At 43.2% G+C, this 15,355-nt stretch overlaps 1 protein-coding gene across 1 annotated transcript in view; it reads left to right on the forward strand.

The window, feature by feature from the left end:
* Window positions 1–15,355, forward strand: part of snd1 (staphylococcal nuclease and tudor domain containing 1) — a 139,592-nt gene that overhangs the window by 98,015 nt on the left and 26,222 nt on the right. The window contains exon 17 of the mRNA XM_062517759.1: window positions 4,340–4,528. Within this exon, the coding sequence (XP_062373743.1) occupies window positions 4,340–4,528 (189 nt within the window). The remainder of the gene's footprint in view (window positions 1–4,339; window positions 4,529–15,355) is intronic.

The raw sequence follows: 15,355 nt of genomic DNA on the forward strand, positions 1-15,355 counted from the left end.
CAGCATTATATATCATTTAGGCTATTTATCACACATACAGTTCTGCGAGAGCTGTTTTGGCACAATATCTGTGGTGGCCCAAGGTTAAATGCCAGTGCCTACAGTATGTGTCTTGGTGGGTGTGTACATGTGTGTGTGTGTGTGTGTGTGTGTGCATTTGCGCATGTGTGTGTGCATTTGCGCATGGGTGTGTGTGTGTGTGTGTGTGTGTGTGTGTGCGTGTGCATGCATTTCAGGGAGCTGTGATGGTGTGTGAGCAACAAGGGATGAGAGTGAGGGTGTTGATTGATTTTGGCATTAGTGCTCAGATCAAAGAGTGAATGGTGAGAACTGCTTTATTGGGTGTTGTAGAATTTGTCTGGAGCGTAAGTGTGTTTGCATGTGCATATACACTATACACATCTTTCACAAGCCTAGTGAAGTCCCTGGAGGCACAGTACCAAACGCAATGCACTGCAAGTGGAACAGTGCTTTCACAATTGTATCAGTGACTTCAAAATTGCAACAAACCCCCTCAATTATCTGAAAAAATGATGTTGCATCAACCCAGTTTTTAGTGTTTTCAGGTCCAAATGATCAAAATAATTTGTTTTGCAAAGACTTATTTATCGAGCAGTCAACCTGCCTGTGACACTCGTCAACATTTCATATCCAAAACAAGCAAGTCTCAAATCAGATCATATGTTTATGAGAACCAGTTAACACACACACACAGAGAGAGAGAGAGAGAGAGAGAGAGAGAGAGAGAGAGAGAGAGAGAGAGAGAGAGAGAGAGAGAGAGAGAGAGAGAGAGAGAGAGAGAGAGAGAGAGAGAGAGAGAGAGAGAGAGAGAGAGAGAGAGAGAGAGAGAGAGAGAGAGAGAGAGAGAGAGAGAGAGAGAGAGAGAGAGAAATAGAGAGAGAGAGAGAGAGAGAAATAGAGAGGGAGGGGGACTCTTACACGGTGCAGTTTTCAATTGATTCCAAAGGGAAAGGAAGACCGGTGTAGTGATGAAATGCCCTGTTCACTGTGTTTTCTTTACATCCTTAATATTGCAAAACAGTACTTGGAAACACACCTCCTTGACAGTGTGCATTACTCAAAAAGTGACTGCATTTTAATGAAAATGAATGAAAACCAACCTCTCCATCTCTCCCTGCTCCCCCCGTCCTAGTCCTCCTCTTGTTATTCAGTTGAGAATAATGCTTGCATCTGCAAATTAGAGGCAAGTCACTGAATTCCCACCTAATGTGACATTAGAAGCAAATGTTTGGAGGACTTCACTCTGATACCATTATGCATTTCCCTTTTTGTCCTCATTTGTCCTCTAATTGCTTGGTGACATAAATTGAAAGAGTATTGCCGGTGAAGATTGATCTGTTGTGAGTTTCTATTCCTTTTACAAGGATATAGACCACATCGTGATGATGACCACATGAGATGTTTATCCTGTATATCATTTAATTTACTATTATCCCATAGCTTGTAGTGCCATATTCTAGTGCAAGTGAAGTAAAGAGTAAAGTGAAGTAAAAAGTATCAGTAGCAAATATATGGATAAGATATGTTGACAATATCAGTGTTTTCATACAGCGCTACGCCAGCCCCCCTATTCTTGGTATGATATGAAGTTCTTTACATTTTATTGCTATGGTCATCTTGACTCAAGTCTTTTCTCTTCAGGGAACCATTTTGGCCACGTAGAAAAGTCTCCACTGGGAGCCATCTGGGCTCTTTTGCAAAGCCCTTCCTCTCTATTGTGGGTGGATTTGCTTTGGATTGGAGAGTAAGTGCTGTGTGGGCCGGCAGCATCACTCGGGCAGATTAACTCTGGGGGTGTGAATTTCGTCTGTTACCTCACACTGTGAGAGACGTTTAAACAGCCGCGTGAACAGGTGCTGCTGGGGCAGGTCTGGTACAACAGCGAAGCGGCCTGAGCCCTGCGAAGGGAGCAGTAATCAATGGGCTACATTATCACCTCTGCCGGTAGTCAAGTGGCCCTCTCGATGAGACACCACGCTGAACTCTGCTGCCCCACTTTATGCCGATTACTGCACAGTCAGAGCCGACATCTGTTGGATCCTTTCACCGCAGAAAAACAGTCGCAAAATGACAAAGGCACCTGACTCCAAATAATTGGACTTGGCTAGAAGCAGTGGTATGGTGTTATTGCAAAATGCTAGATGGCTTTAGTTAAAGCTCTGGACTGCAGTCAATGTGTTATTGATGCCTCTGATAACCAGAATAGAAAGCAGAGTCCTTGTCCATGTGTCCTTGTTTGTGTGTGTGTGTGTGGAGTAGGTCTTTTGAATGGCGTGTGCTGTTTTTGTGTTGCTGGAGTGACTTTTGTTGTATGCACAGTGAAGCTTAAAAGATTTCGCCTGATATTTCAGCTAGGGACTACATGCTCTCCAGGAATACCCTAATGAAATCCAATTCTGGATGGCACATAATTTGATCCAGCTCAATAATGACAAAACAGATATTTGTTTTGGTCACACCAAATCTAGTAACCCCTTCACTGACAACTTAGGTCATCTCTTCTCATTGTGTCAAACCACATGCAAGAGATGTTCTATCTTTGACTTTGGGCTTTGTCTCGATAAACAGATCCCATCTGTTGTCAAGAGTAGTTGTTATCAGTTGTGAACCATCACCGAACATAAACCCTTTCTGTCATCTCATAAGTTGTGTATACATGACATGTGCTTTAAAAGGATGTTACTTTCTAAATCCATAAAAGCAGGCTATATGTTTTAATCTCATAAATGTGGTTGGATAATGGCCCATTCCTCCTTGAACAGATGTCACCTGTAACTGTGGGCTCAGGTGAGGAGACAGAGATTTTGAGCTGGATAGAGGTACATCGCCATAGTGACTAACGCACAAGGCCCTATTCCCTACTTTCCCGTCTGACATTTTGGATGCTAAGAGGTGCAGTCTCACTCTGATGCAGTGCACTCCCAGTAGAAGGGGTGGAGCGAATGATGAGCATGAGAGAGCAGAGCAGAGTCTAACGGTTGTGGAGAGATGGGTTTGCTCAGACGGCCCTCTGTTGAAGAGAGACAGCCCATCCTCTTCCTTTTTTATGGAGTGTACCACTGGCACAGAAAGTGTATTGTTAAAGAAAGAAGGAGCACAAGAACAGTTCATTATTTAAGAGGTATTTTAAGCTTCAAGGAAAGCATTTTGTCTATGCTGAAAAGAAACGACTGTGCCTTTTAGGCTTTAAAGTGTTACGGGAGCACTGGTGCGCTCACTCTTTCTTATATCACCCAGGGTCAGTGTTAGATGTCAGTGTCCCAGCCATGTTTAGAGTGCACACAGGTCAGAATGTAGTGGAGCTCTTGGACACCGCACAACAGTGGTGAAGCACCATACTTGTTTATTTACAGTCCCCTTGGATTGACGAATAGATGAGGCAAAGCGTGTTTGCTTATCTCAGTAATATAAGGTTGCTTGTTATTACTGTGTTTAATCAAAGTGAAGATTATGCGCTCATTAAAAAGCTTTTACTCTCTGGGGACTCATGGCCATGCTTGGTGAAATAATTGACGTTAGATTTCCCACGAGTCTGGGAGGCTAAGCAGCCAGATCTTAATTGTTTGACTCTCTTCATCTCTATCCTTTCGTATCTTTTCACAACATCTGTGTGGTCTCACTGTTAATACGGTTTTAGCCTGCGTTGCTAAAAACAAAAACCCCTTCCTTTTAAAACGTGATCGAGCGTTATGTAAATTTGTTCATTTTGTCCATGTTTCATTTCAGTGTTTGGTCTTTACAGCTGGTCCCGGCTCAGAAACCGATGTAATACGTTATCAGCCAGTGTGGAGAAAGCTCTGAATTCAGAATGTCCAACTACAGACAGAATCTGTGTTGGGTTTAATTCCGCAAGAAAGATGAGCAGTGTGGAACAAAAGCAAGACACTGATAGTGTGGGTGCGTGCCGGAGGCTGTGGGTGGGGGACAGTCTGGTGTACGGGGCTGCTGGCAGTCCATGGACAGACTGCGCACAGGTCTCCTGTGATCTGTTCTAATGACAGAGCAGAGGCCACTCTTTGACTGCACCATAATACCCCGCAGTGATTGGTTCCCTTTTCTAATTCTCTAATACAGAACATCAAAAGCACAATTTGTGTTTTTCTGTTAAACAAATAATTCTTCTAGACTCACAATATGATGTATGCCGTTTATCTGAAGGATAGTAGTTCAATGTTAGTACAGTTGACAGTTCTTACAAGACATATTAACCTCTCTCTTTCTTTATCTCTCTCTATCTCTCACTCTTTGTCCCTCTTTCTGTCTCTCTCTCTCTCTCTGCTTCTCTCTTATCTTTCTCCTTCCCTCGCACCATCCCCAGGTGGAAGTAGAAGTTGAAAGCATGGACAAGGCAGGCAACTTTATCGGCTGGCTGCACATTGATGGGGGGAATCTTTCCGTGGCCCTGGTGGAGAACGCACTCTCAAAGGTCCACTTCACTGCAGAGCGTAGTAGCTACTACAAGACCCTGGTGTCTGCAGAGGAGCCTGCTCGTGAGCGGAGAGAGAAGGTAAGTCATTTTGTCTTGTTTGTAACACACACTTGCATATATTCTCCATCAAACAAGCATGCGCTCATACCCATTTAATATACCCTCGCCCCTTCGTCCTGAAAATATCCCTTGAAAACCTGTGCGATAGTCATTCACAGCACCTAAAATATTTCTCTTCATCAGTCTAGTTGTGTCATTTTGCAATATGCAGGTACTGTAGGTCTACTGCAGCATTTGCACTCTAAAAAGATCCAGTTCAAATCTCTGGTCAGAATGACCAAATGCAGTGGGTGGTCTAACTCAGGGCGCTAAACAAATGTGGGAGAGTAAAACTAATGTGTAGCTTATGGGGTGGAACACGGCCATATATTTGGAGCTTATCAGTAAGGTTCCTCTCCTTGGGGCCGTGATTGATGAAGCCTTCTCTCTTTGTGATCCCAATCTCCCTCTCCATTTTCATTACGGCTGCTGAAGCTGAGGCGAGTGTCGTCCTGGCAGATGAATTTGGGCTCGCCAGCTGTTTGCTCGTCCTCTATCCCTCACCCTGAAAAACAGCACTAGAAGAGTCTCGGCTCAGGATATCATATCTCGGATATCAATATGATCTACTGCCCAAGCCAGAAGGGACTGTCTCTGCTCTCCCTCTGAATCAATCATCACTCTCTGGACAGAAATATCTCACTGCCACCCTCCCAGTACAGCATGGATCTCGACTGAACGATAGGTTTATCAGTGTGTATAGCCCACACCTGAGAATGAAGCTAGCTCAACTCGCACATGAACAGAACACTGCACACTCTTAGGGGGCTGAATATACAATGTTCAGATTCAATCATTAGTGCAGTGCCTACTCACTTGTCACTTCTCCAGAATTCACAGCCTGCCCTGATGACTAGCCAACCTGACGATGTGCTATTCAAATCCATCAACCTACAGCAACTTCAAAACCTGGCGCATGAAATAACACTTCTCCTCTCCTCGGAGTTGTTTCTTTCTTGTCTGTGTTCCAGTGGCTCCACTGAGCTCAGGCTGAACTAGCACTGATACAGTGCTATTTGACGATCGTCAGCAGTGACAAGATTGGCACATTATCTCTTTTGATTGGGCTTCTTTCTTATTGTCCCCTTTTCCACCACCTTCCTCCAATTCTGCTTGTCCTTTTCTTACCAGACAGTTTGCATGGAGGACGGAGTGGTGCTTGCTGCAACACCATTATGTGTCTCTGTGACGGTGTGGCTCAGCTCTTCTGTAAAGTAAAGAGCAGTTACAAATGCAAGAGGTTGCTTGCTATGAGCAACCTCTGTGTCCGTTTGGGAGTGATGTGTGTTTTCTATTGTGATACAAAGTAGACCTGATTAGACTATCTGATTAGACTGTGCTATTACTGTCCACTGGTTTGGTCACACATTTTTACTTTATGTGTTTTAGAGCAGATGTTGCATGTAGGAGAAACGATGATTTGTGGATGTTTATTGCCCTCTAAAAGATCTCTGTCCTACTGTATCATCTTGATACCAATATTTTTTATGTTTTAAAAAGCTATGCTTGTAATTAGAACAAGCTAATTACAAAGAAATAAATCAAGTCTTGAAAATAGCCCCGTTTTCTGTTGAGCAAGGGCTTTTCTAATCTAATTACAGGGAAGTATATAGATTAGCCAGGTCCTGATGGGCCCCCGTGTCACACAGCATGAGCAGGCACTTCTCCTCGACCTCTCTTTCTCTCTGATCTCATTTCCTGTTCTCTTTCTCCTCAGCTGCTCCTCTGTTGCGCTGCTCTTGAGCAGAAGCCCTCTCCCAAGCACACGTCCCTATCTCCCACTTCTGCTCTCTCTGGAAACCGCACTCCTTTAATATCGCTTTCATCCTCTCCTCGTCCCCTGGCTCTCTTTTAGAGGCTTTGTAGGCCTTATCACAGAGAAGCTTAATTCTGTCTCCCGTGGTGAAGCCACAGCATGATTACTGCCAATTTCTCCCCTTCTTCTCCTGCTTTGTGTTAAAGTCATCTAGGTTGAGAGGGTCACCTGGATGCTCTGGCATTCGGACCATGCAAGCGGTAAAGTGTGCAGCAAGATGGTGTCACTTACTCCCACTCCCTCTCATCCCTCTCTGTGTCCCCCTTGCTCACTCTGGCTCGTGTTGCCTGGTTTTCTAGCCAGTGTGGTGCAGTCCATGTCAGTTGGAGTTCCTCAGCGTACACTTTGACATTGAACACAGCCATGTCCTTGTGGACTGCTGATTGGAGTGTAATCCTCTTTGGAATGTTTTTGGGAGATATCCAATCACTCTGAGTAACTTTCAGCAACACCTCGTTCTAGTGCTTATGAATACAGACCTATGAAAACTCTTCCCGGAAAAGAATGTTGTTCTTTATCCCAAACTTGCCATGTCTTTTGTAGATTGTTGCCAACAGTCTTCCTTGCTTTCCCCAAAAAGGACCAATTATAAAGGATCTACTGTGTCCCCTAGAGCACAAATCATCCATAGAAAATAAAAAGAGCGTTTTGTCTTTACTTCGTTCTTGTTCTTCCACCAATCTATCCATCCATTAAAAGTGTTCTGACAAAACAGTAGAAAGAAATGGTCTCACTGTTAAAGGTCCCAAGGAGCACCATCCTACATAGTCAGCATATTACACACCTGGCTAAACAAGAACAAGCTGAGAACGAATCAAGATAATTGGAGTTTGAGAGTAGCTAATGGGGCTGTGTGTTTGCCCATCAGCTAGGCTTTTCACACAAAGTATCACTCTATGCAGAAGTCAGTGGCATAGATGGCTTTACTTTTGTTATCATAATCTAATATCAGTGTTTATCAAAAATAGAGATTACTCTAAATCAGTCCATTGCCTGTTGACAATTTGTTCTTTGATCTGTACACAGTCTGCTGTGGATAGAGAAGCTTAAAGAAGAGTAAGGGCATCATTAAAGGGCACTATACTGCACCATATTGACTGTTTTTAATAGTCTCAATTCATTAATTCAACACCAAACAGTTGTGTTGTGTTCTGGTTTTCCTGAATATCAAAAGATTATGCCATGAACAATACAGAATTGCTCAATCGGTGAAATGCCTGATATAAAATGGTCTTTTTCATGTAAGCACTGTAAATACATATGGATTAATCAAATTACACAAGCCAATTAAACCACAATAAAGGTTTTTTTGCAACAAAATGATGGTCACTTATACACTCATCTGTTCATTTGCCCATGCATCAGTGCGAGCAATCCTACTTAATCTCTTTAAGCAGATCTTCATCACAACCCTCCCTGTGGCTGTATTGCTCAGCCCTCCCTTTTGATGGCCTTAGTCAAGAGATTTGTGTGCCGTGCTTCTTGTGCTTTTGTCTCCTCCTGCTCTCTGGTTCCTAAATTGCATTAGCCCGAGTGAAGGATTGAGACTAATAGCACTTGGGTAGCAGGTGATATATACATATTACCATTCTGGCCATCACTCCTCACACCACTGTCACTGTTGCCTGCTAATTTAACAAATGGGGGCCAGGCAGTGTCAGCTAGGAACAACGGGAGTGACACAATGAATCACAGACAGAGTTATCCAATTAGACACCGCAGTTGCTCTCCACATACCTTCACTGGCTCTCAGCAGTGTTCAACTTTGTGCTCCAGGTTGGATGCATCATCTGCTCCCCCATTCACTAAGTTTTACAGATTCCAATGCGGAGATAAAAATCAATCCCTGGATGCTGCAGGGAAGGTTGATGTCAGTGAAATGGAATACAAATGTTGTTGTTGTTATTATTATTATTGTTGTTGTTGTTGTTATTATTATTATTATTATTATTATTATTATTATTATTATTATTATTATCATCATCATTGAAATAGTGTCTCAATGCAAGTCCAGTGGCCTCACAGATAACTTGTGCATTAACATCATTTAGCTGTGCCAGTGCTCAGTCTTGTTGTGGATTTAGAGTGTGTGTGTGTGTCCGTCCGTCCGTCCGTGCGTGCGTGTGTGTGTCCCTCTTGATCTGCATGTGCCGTCCCTCTTTTATAAAGAATTTCTGTGGTCATGCAAAGGCTAAGCTCTCATCACATCAATTCTATGCATCTAATGGCTTCCATATTATGAGCTTTACTGTTCTGGGCTGTGGTGATACACATTCTCTGTCATTTCCCTCCCCTCCCCCCTTCACTTGCTTTACCTCAAACGTTAGAACTCCCCTGCAGGCTAGCTGCAGAGGCATGCGTGCTCGTATACAGTGTGTGTATATATATGCACACACAGCACGGGGGTTGGGAGAAGAGATGAGTGCAGGACGTGTGCATGTACATGTTATTCACACATTCTCATCATGTGTTTGTTGTGCTGAGTTGTCCCCTAAATCTTGCCCCTAAATATTACTCATCCAAAGAGAAATAAAGTAATTATATATATATATTGTAGAAATAGCCGTCTTTTCATTCCATATCCAGAGCACTCTGTTAAGGAGACTTTGCCATTTTTATCACACAAAATTAGCAGAGGCTAACTTGCACCTAGCGCCATGGTTTTTCTAGTAGAAAACTGCAGACACAGCAGCTAGCAGACACACTGTTTATTATGGATGAGTGTGAAAATGGAGTGATGCACACTATCCTTGTTGGAATGTTCTCAGCATATTAAGCCTTGATTCTTGGCAATGCATTTGATATCTAGATAGATATTGCTTGATATAAATGGGAAAGAAAAAGATTTCTGTTTTTTAGGAGAAATCAAGAAATTAGAAAATATTTCAATTTTTCAGGTATGAAACATTTTGGCCTTAGTTATACCTCTAAAAATCACATCTCTGTTATTGACCTTGAGTTTATGATTGAATGCATGTGTTATTCATACACTTAATTATGCACAATGAAATATGCAGTCGTTATTAGATAATGAATTTAACATCTGTCAGATGCACATGAAAGCGCATCTCCTTACAGTATGGCAGTACAGTGACTCTTTCCTGCTGATTTCTCTGTCCATATGCATGTGCATTTGTTCATGTGCAGCCATGTGTCCTTGGCCCTTTGATTGTCCTTCTCCAGTGGTCTGTGGCTTCCTTTAGGCTCTTAGCAAAGGTCCTGAGGGGCAGGTTTGTGGCTGCCCTTGGCCTGTCCAAGCAGAAAGAGTCCGCATGACTCTTGAGCACCATGGTTGGGATGTGTGTAAAGGGAGGGGGCAGTGTGACACAGACAATAATGAGAGATGACACTGTGAATTGCATTACTGCTGATTAACACATGCTTGGATACGCAGGCAGCCAGAGTACAGAAATGATTGCCATCTCTCTTTCCTTTCTCTCTGTGCTTTTCCTCCCCCCTTTCCCCTTTCTCTAGAGAGAGCTGTTGAGTGCTGGTGATCGTGAAGGACATGTTGCACTTGCCTAGAGTTGCTTGCCACTTTAGTCTTTGGAAGCTGCTGCAAACAGCCATTTTTGCACTAGTTCTAGTGGAAGGAAAATGGTCAGTTAGATGTACTTTGTGGAGTTTTATGGTCATGACGCTGAATGTTTGTAACATCTCCGTAATTAGAACTTCTCCCCAAAGTCAGTGATGAAAGCTGTTGAAATCCTGTACTTTTCAATGTAGGTCTGGTAATGGCAATGTATTGTATTTTTTCTTACTTTTTTGAAAATTGCAAAACAAGCAATCTAGACTGACCTTAACTTTACTTGCAATTTTAAGGACTGGTGGTCTGTGTTAAGTTCTTGATCATCGAGAAGGACTTGGGTCATATAGGAGAATGTCCACAAAAAGTCATATTTTGTTTATCAGATATGATTTTCTCATGTCAAAGTACAGTAGGCTTTGCACATATTTTTTAACCATTTTCCAAATGGCAAAGACGTTTGTCCTCTTGAGGTAACTGACCTGATGAGTCATGTATGTTGCGTTGAATATGCCTGCCAACTCTAAAGGGTTAAATGTGACACTTTGTCAAATTGTCCCTTTTTAAGGGCATTTATGTCGTTTGGTATCTGGAATGGCTACCAGTGCAAAAACACAGAAGTACCAGCCGTTTGTTTATCGGCTGCCGAGGTCTGTAAACGTTTTTCCAGTGAGACGAAAGATAAGTGATGTCAAGTTTGGCAGCTTGTTGAATAAAATCACCTCAAATCTCCACTTATGACTATAGTGGGAAAGTTTGGTTTTATTTCGCAAAACCGGGACCTGTTAGCAACATATCGAAGTGAAGCAATTGTGGAAGATGCTCTTGTTTTTAAAGGAACAGGCACACAAACAGGCCGCTTCGAACAGGGCTCTTCCCACTGGGTGGAAAAGGTGTTTTGGTGCTTTTTCTTTTGGGTATTTTGACTGAAAAGGGGACATCTTGGAATCTTGAATCTTGAATTGGTCATCTTTAAACAGTTTGAGATGCAAGAGATGTATCTAAATTAATGTTGACTTTTTATTATATTTGTATTGGGATTGCTGTGTTTGTGTGATCTTGATTTAGGTATGTCACCCTGACGGGTCTCTATGAGAGAGCGTGTATGAGACTACTGAGCAGCAGGAGGGAAATGGCGAGAGAAAGGGACTGCTATAAGCTCCTCTGCTGGGGACTGGGCTAACATCGGAGCTAACGGCTCATCAATTTTCTTTATTACCTGCTCTAAAAAAAAAGGTCTGAGAGTGTGGGGAGGCTATTCTTAGCTCTTCAGCCCATTTCACTTCTAAATGCACTTTTCATTCTCCATCTCCCTCTCCCTCTGTCTCTCTAGCTCTGCAGATCAAGGAGTGATGCTTGGCCACTTTTATTTTGTTTGTGCAAAATTACAGATAAATGCTGCCGTTCACTGGAGTGCATGTTAACAAGGCATGGTTGAGTGGCAAATATCTAAAATATGTGTTTGTTTGCCATTTTACATCTGCTAGCAAGAGAGCACTGGCACAAATCACGTTGGTGGAAAAATATCAGATTAGCTGTTTAGACTGTCAATGCTAATTGTGTGGTGTGGATTGGTCAGTGGCATACAGTAGTATGTGCCATACAATATTAGAATGTAATGCATATTACATCAACATTGTAAAGTATTGCAAAATAGATTACTGAATTTAAGTCTATGTGAGCTACTGTATAGACTTTCTGCCATAAGCCCTTTTTGATAACACGGTTGAAGTCACTTCTATCAGCATTGCGTGCGAGTGCACTCAAATTTGCTTAGTTATTGTCTGCTTATAAGTTTAGACATTTTAGATTTGTTCCGTGTCTACCACGTTTATTAAATTAGGGCCTGAGTGTTTCATGAAGTTTCAAAAGACCACCGTGTTCTATACTGAAGCGCAAAAGTGTATTGAGAGAAGGTGATCATACTGTTGCCTATTCTAGTATTTGGAGAAACAGAAGTCCCTCTATTCTGCTGAAGTGATGGAAGCCAGTCTGCAGTATATGTCCTCTTAATATCAGACAGACTTGGGCCTCTGTCTCGCCTGAAGGAGACACAGTTACGTAAATGTGCACTCAGTCTCTGTGCCTTCGCCATTCTCTTTCATCTCTCTGCATTCCCTTTCTTCCTCCCTCTCTGCCTCTCTGTCACTGCCTCTCTTTTATCCATATCTTCAGTAGCTTTTTCCCCTCCCCTCAATATCTCTATCCCTCTCTCTGTGTTTGCTTCACTCCCCACACCCCACACTCTCTTTCTCTCTGTCTCTCCCTATCTCCCTCTCTGTCCCTGTGCCCTGGGCGAGTTGCCAGCTCAGTAGGCAGGACATGCTCTGACATGGCTGCAGAGGCTGTGGAGGACTCCTCCTGGGCATAAGTGTTTCCCTGCAGGGCAACTGTCCACTGCATTTCCTCTTAGCCCAGTACGTCTCTTCCGTATTCCTTTGTCCTCATGCGCACGGGCAGGAGCGCTGCCTAAGAAAACAAACAGGCTAGAGCAGCCGCGCACACGTGTGCAGCCAGAGGATGGAACATTTGATCGGAGGAATTAGAGGTGCACTTCAAGAGATAAGCACCAGTGTCACCATGGAGACTCCCTAGCAACCTTCAAAAATATGTGCTTAATTAAAAAGATGATTAATTGCCTTTTCGTTGCACATTTGCACTGTAGCTGAAATGTACCCTCACGTTCAGTACATACATGAAACCCTTCTTGGGCGCTGCTTTGAGATATGACAAAAGCAGTGCATGCCTAAAACCCTGTTTGATAAGTGTACTTAAGACATGGTGGCTCATTAATCAGACATTCCAATCCCCTTTCTCCTCAACATAAGCTCTTTGCTGGGGTTAGTTAGAATGCTTGTCTCACACATGGCTGCATTGTCAGAGTCTACCAAGAAGAATGGAGAATAGATTGACTTCCTGAAATCGGCAAGCCGTCTCAATGCAGTAACCAGTGCAGATCCATGTCTTCCTTTTTGATATGAAATTAATTCATAGCACAGATGTCCTGTGGAATGGCATTATTCTATTCCAGTGGCCTGCTGTGTGCCTGCTTTTAGCTGTAAGATGCTGTATCATGTGATGCTGCTTTCTATGATTGGGCTTGCAGAAACTGCAGCATGTATAGGCTGCACTCAGGCAGAAAGGGGTTCTGCATTGCATAAGGGTCCTTATGTCTGAGCTTCTCCCTGCGGCACTGTCTCTTGAGATGGGGGTGGCATGGTGGAGTATGGTAAGAACTCAGCCTCTAAAGAGCAGGTTGCACACACACACACACACACACACACACACAGTCTCTCAGACACACTCTGCCAGCACATTTTTTTTCAAGACCACCCGCCACCACGCAGATGTGTATGCACTGTTACCATGGTTATGGCCTGTGGACATATCAGTGTGAAACAGACTCCTAAGCGGTGTCATCTGTCCACCCATCGCTGAAGGCATTTATTAAGCCCAACCCCAGTCGGCTCTATGGCAGTATACAGTTGCATTCCGTTACACCAGAAAATAGCTCTGATGTAACAGTTCTGGTGTGTGGGTGCGTTTGTGTGTGTGTTTGTGTGTTTGCGTGAGTGTATGCTTATGTGACAGAGACTTTAGGGAAGGGGTCTATATTAGCAGTGTAAGCTGCGCTTTAGAGTCTACTGCTGTGGAACATCTGTTGGCTGTGATAGGAGGCTAAGGAGAGGTTCTCCATCTGCTTAAATTCCCAGCTGCTCACTCAAACCCTATGCACCACCTGTGCCGTTTTAATGCATAGTTTATCTGCTAAGTAACCACATCCCAGTCTTCTCCTATACCTCCCCTCTGACGTGCTGTCCAAGCCGGACAGGCAGGAAATATCCGCTTTTAACCGGATTATAGTGGTTCTTCAAGTTGATATCTCACAGACAGTCTACCAGCAGGACACATTAAGGCTTATAGGGTTAGACATGAATTGTGTGTGTTTCTGCAAATATAAAGTGTGTCTAGTATCCGTGTGTAATTCTGTACCATATTAAACTGGATCATATACTGTGGTTGGTTCCATTTTTATGGAAAGGAAACGGCACAATGTATGTCAAGTTTTTTGCTGCAGAAGAGGCGGGGTATGTGTAGACAACTGCCATATTGGCATTATAAACTAGTCCCATGCATTTCTGTGGAGGATATTTTTGAGTGCTTTTTCTCCTCAATAGAAAGTCTCTGGTTTTGCTTTTCCATTTGTAGTTGGTGTGTGTGTCTGTCTGTGTCTGTCTGTGTCTGTCTGTGTGTTTCTGTGTGTTTCTGTGTGTGTCTGTGTGTGTCTGTGTGTGTCTGTGTGTGTCTGTGTGTGTCTGTGTGTGTCTGTGTGTGTCTGTGTGTGTCTGAGAGTGAAAGGGATGGAGAGAGAGACCGAAATCTTGACGGTCTGTCCTCTGAAGGCTGCTGTGTGTTTTATGATTGTGTTCAGACAGGCTGTTAGCATAGTGCATCTGAATATGACAGTAGGGGGCCTGTGGACGTGGATTGAATATGTATGGCCATACCTTTAAATCAGCCCTATCATCTTTCATCTCAACCTGCCGACAGCTCTCTGCCCTGGGGTTAATGACTCTTCAACCAGTCCCTCCGCCATTGGAGCAAGGTGGTGGTGGTGTGAGTAGGAGGTGTTGGTGGTATGCCTCTACTTGCACCTTGTCAAGTCTGTCACCCGAAGAGGTCACAGCTGTCATATGTCAATTGTGAGATCATCAAACAGACAAACAACGTTCCCTGCAAGTTGTCCAGTGAACCAACCTATTGATCACTGTCACTGCACTCTCTTAGTCCCAGTGTGAAGCATGCTCAAATGGTTCCTCTGATGGGGGGCCTGATCAGTGCAGTTAGCGCCCTTACCCTGTAGTACTCTAGTATGAGATTCCTCTAGCAGACATACAGTAAGCATCATATTTAAAATAGCATTGGGTTATTGTGGAGGAGGATATGATAAATGACATATATGCCGTAATGTAAATCTCAAACCTGTGTCATCACATTTACATTTTCAGTTATTCATTTAGCAGATGGCTTTGTCTAAAGCGAGTTGCAAAATGAGTAATACAATTACAGTAAAGTTAATGCTGTTATTGTGACTAATATTATGGTTTTGTTGTAATGGTGGCTCTGATTGTTAGCCTGTTGTATTAACTATGAGATCTGCCATCACACACCATGGCTCATTTTGTCCACAATGCTTATAATGGTTCAATCAATAGTCACAATAACTGAGCCCAGAAAAAGCTGAACCATAGACCACAATTAACCTTTTCTGTTTAACCCAATCGTTTCAGCCATTGTTATGGCTATAGTGATAGATTTGTATTGTGCTCTTTGACTCCATGTAGTTTCACCAAACAGCCCCATTCAGCCTTCCTTACAGCAGTAAAACTGCTGCTTTCATTCTGTCTGGCCTTCATATTTAGGAACACAGTAACGTGGCTATGGTGTGGTTGGACAGGGCTGC

Source organism: Sardina pilchardus, chromosome 17 (genome assembly GCF_963854185.1).
Source record: "Sardina pilchardus chromosome 17, fSarPil1.1, whole genome shotgun sequence".
Classification (NCBI taxonomy): Eukaryota; Metazoa; Chordata; class Actinopteri; order Clupeiformes; family Clupeidae; genus Sardina; species Sardina pilchardus.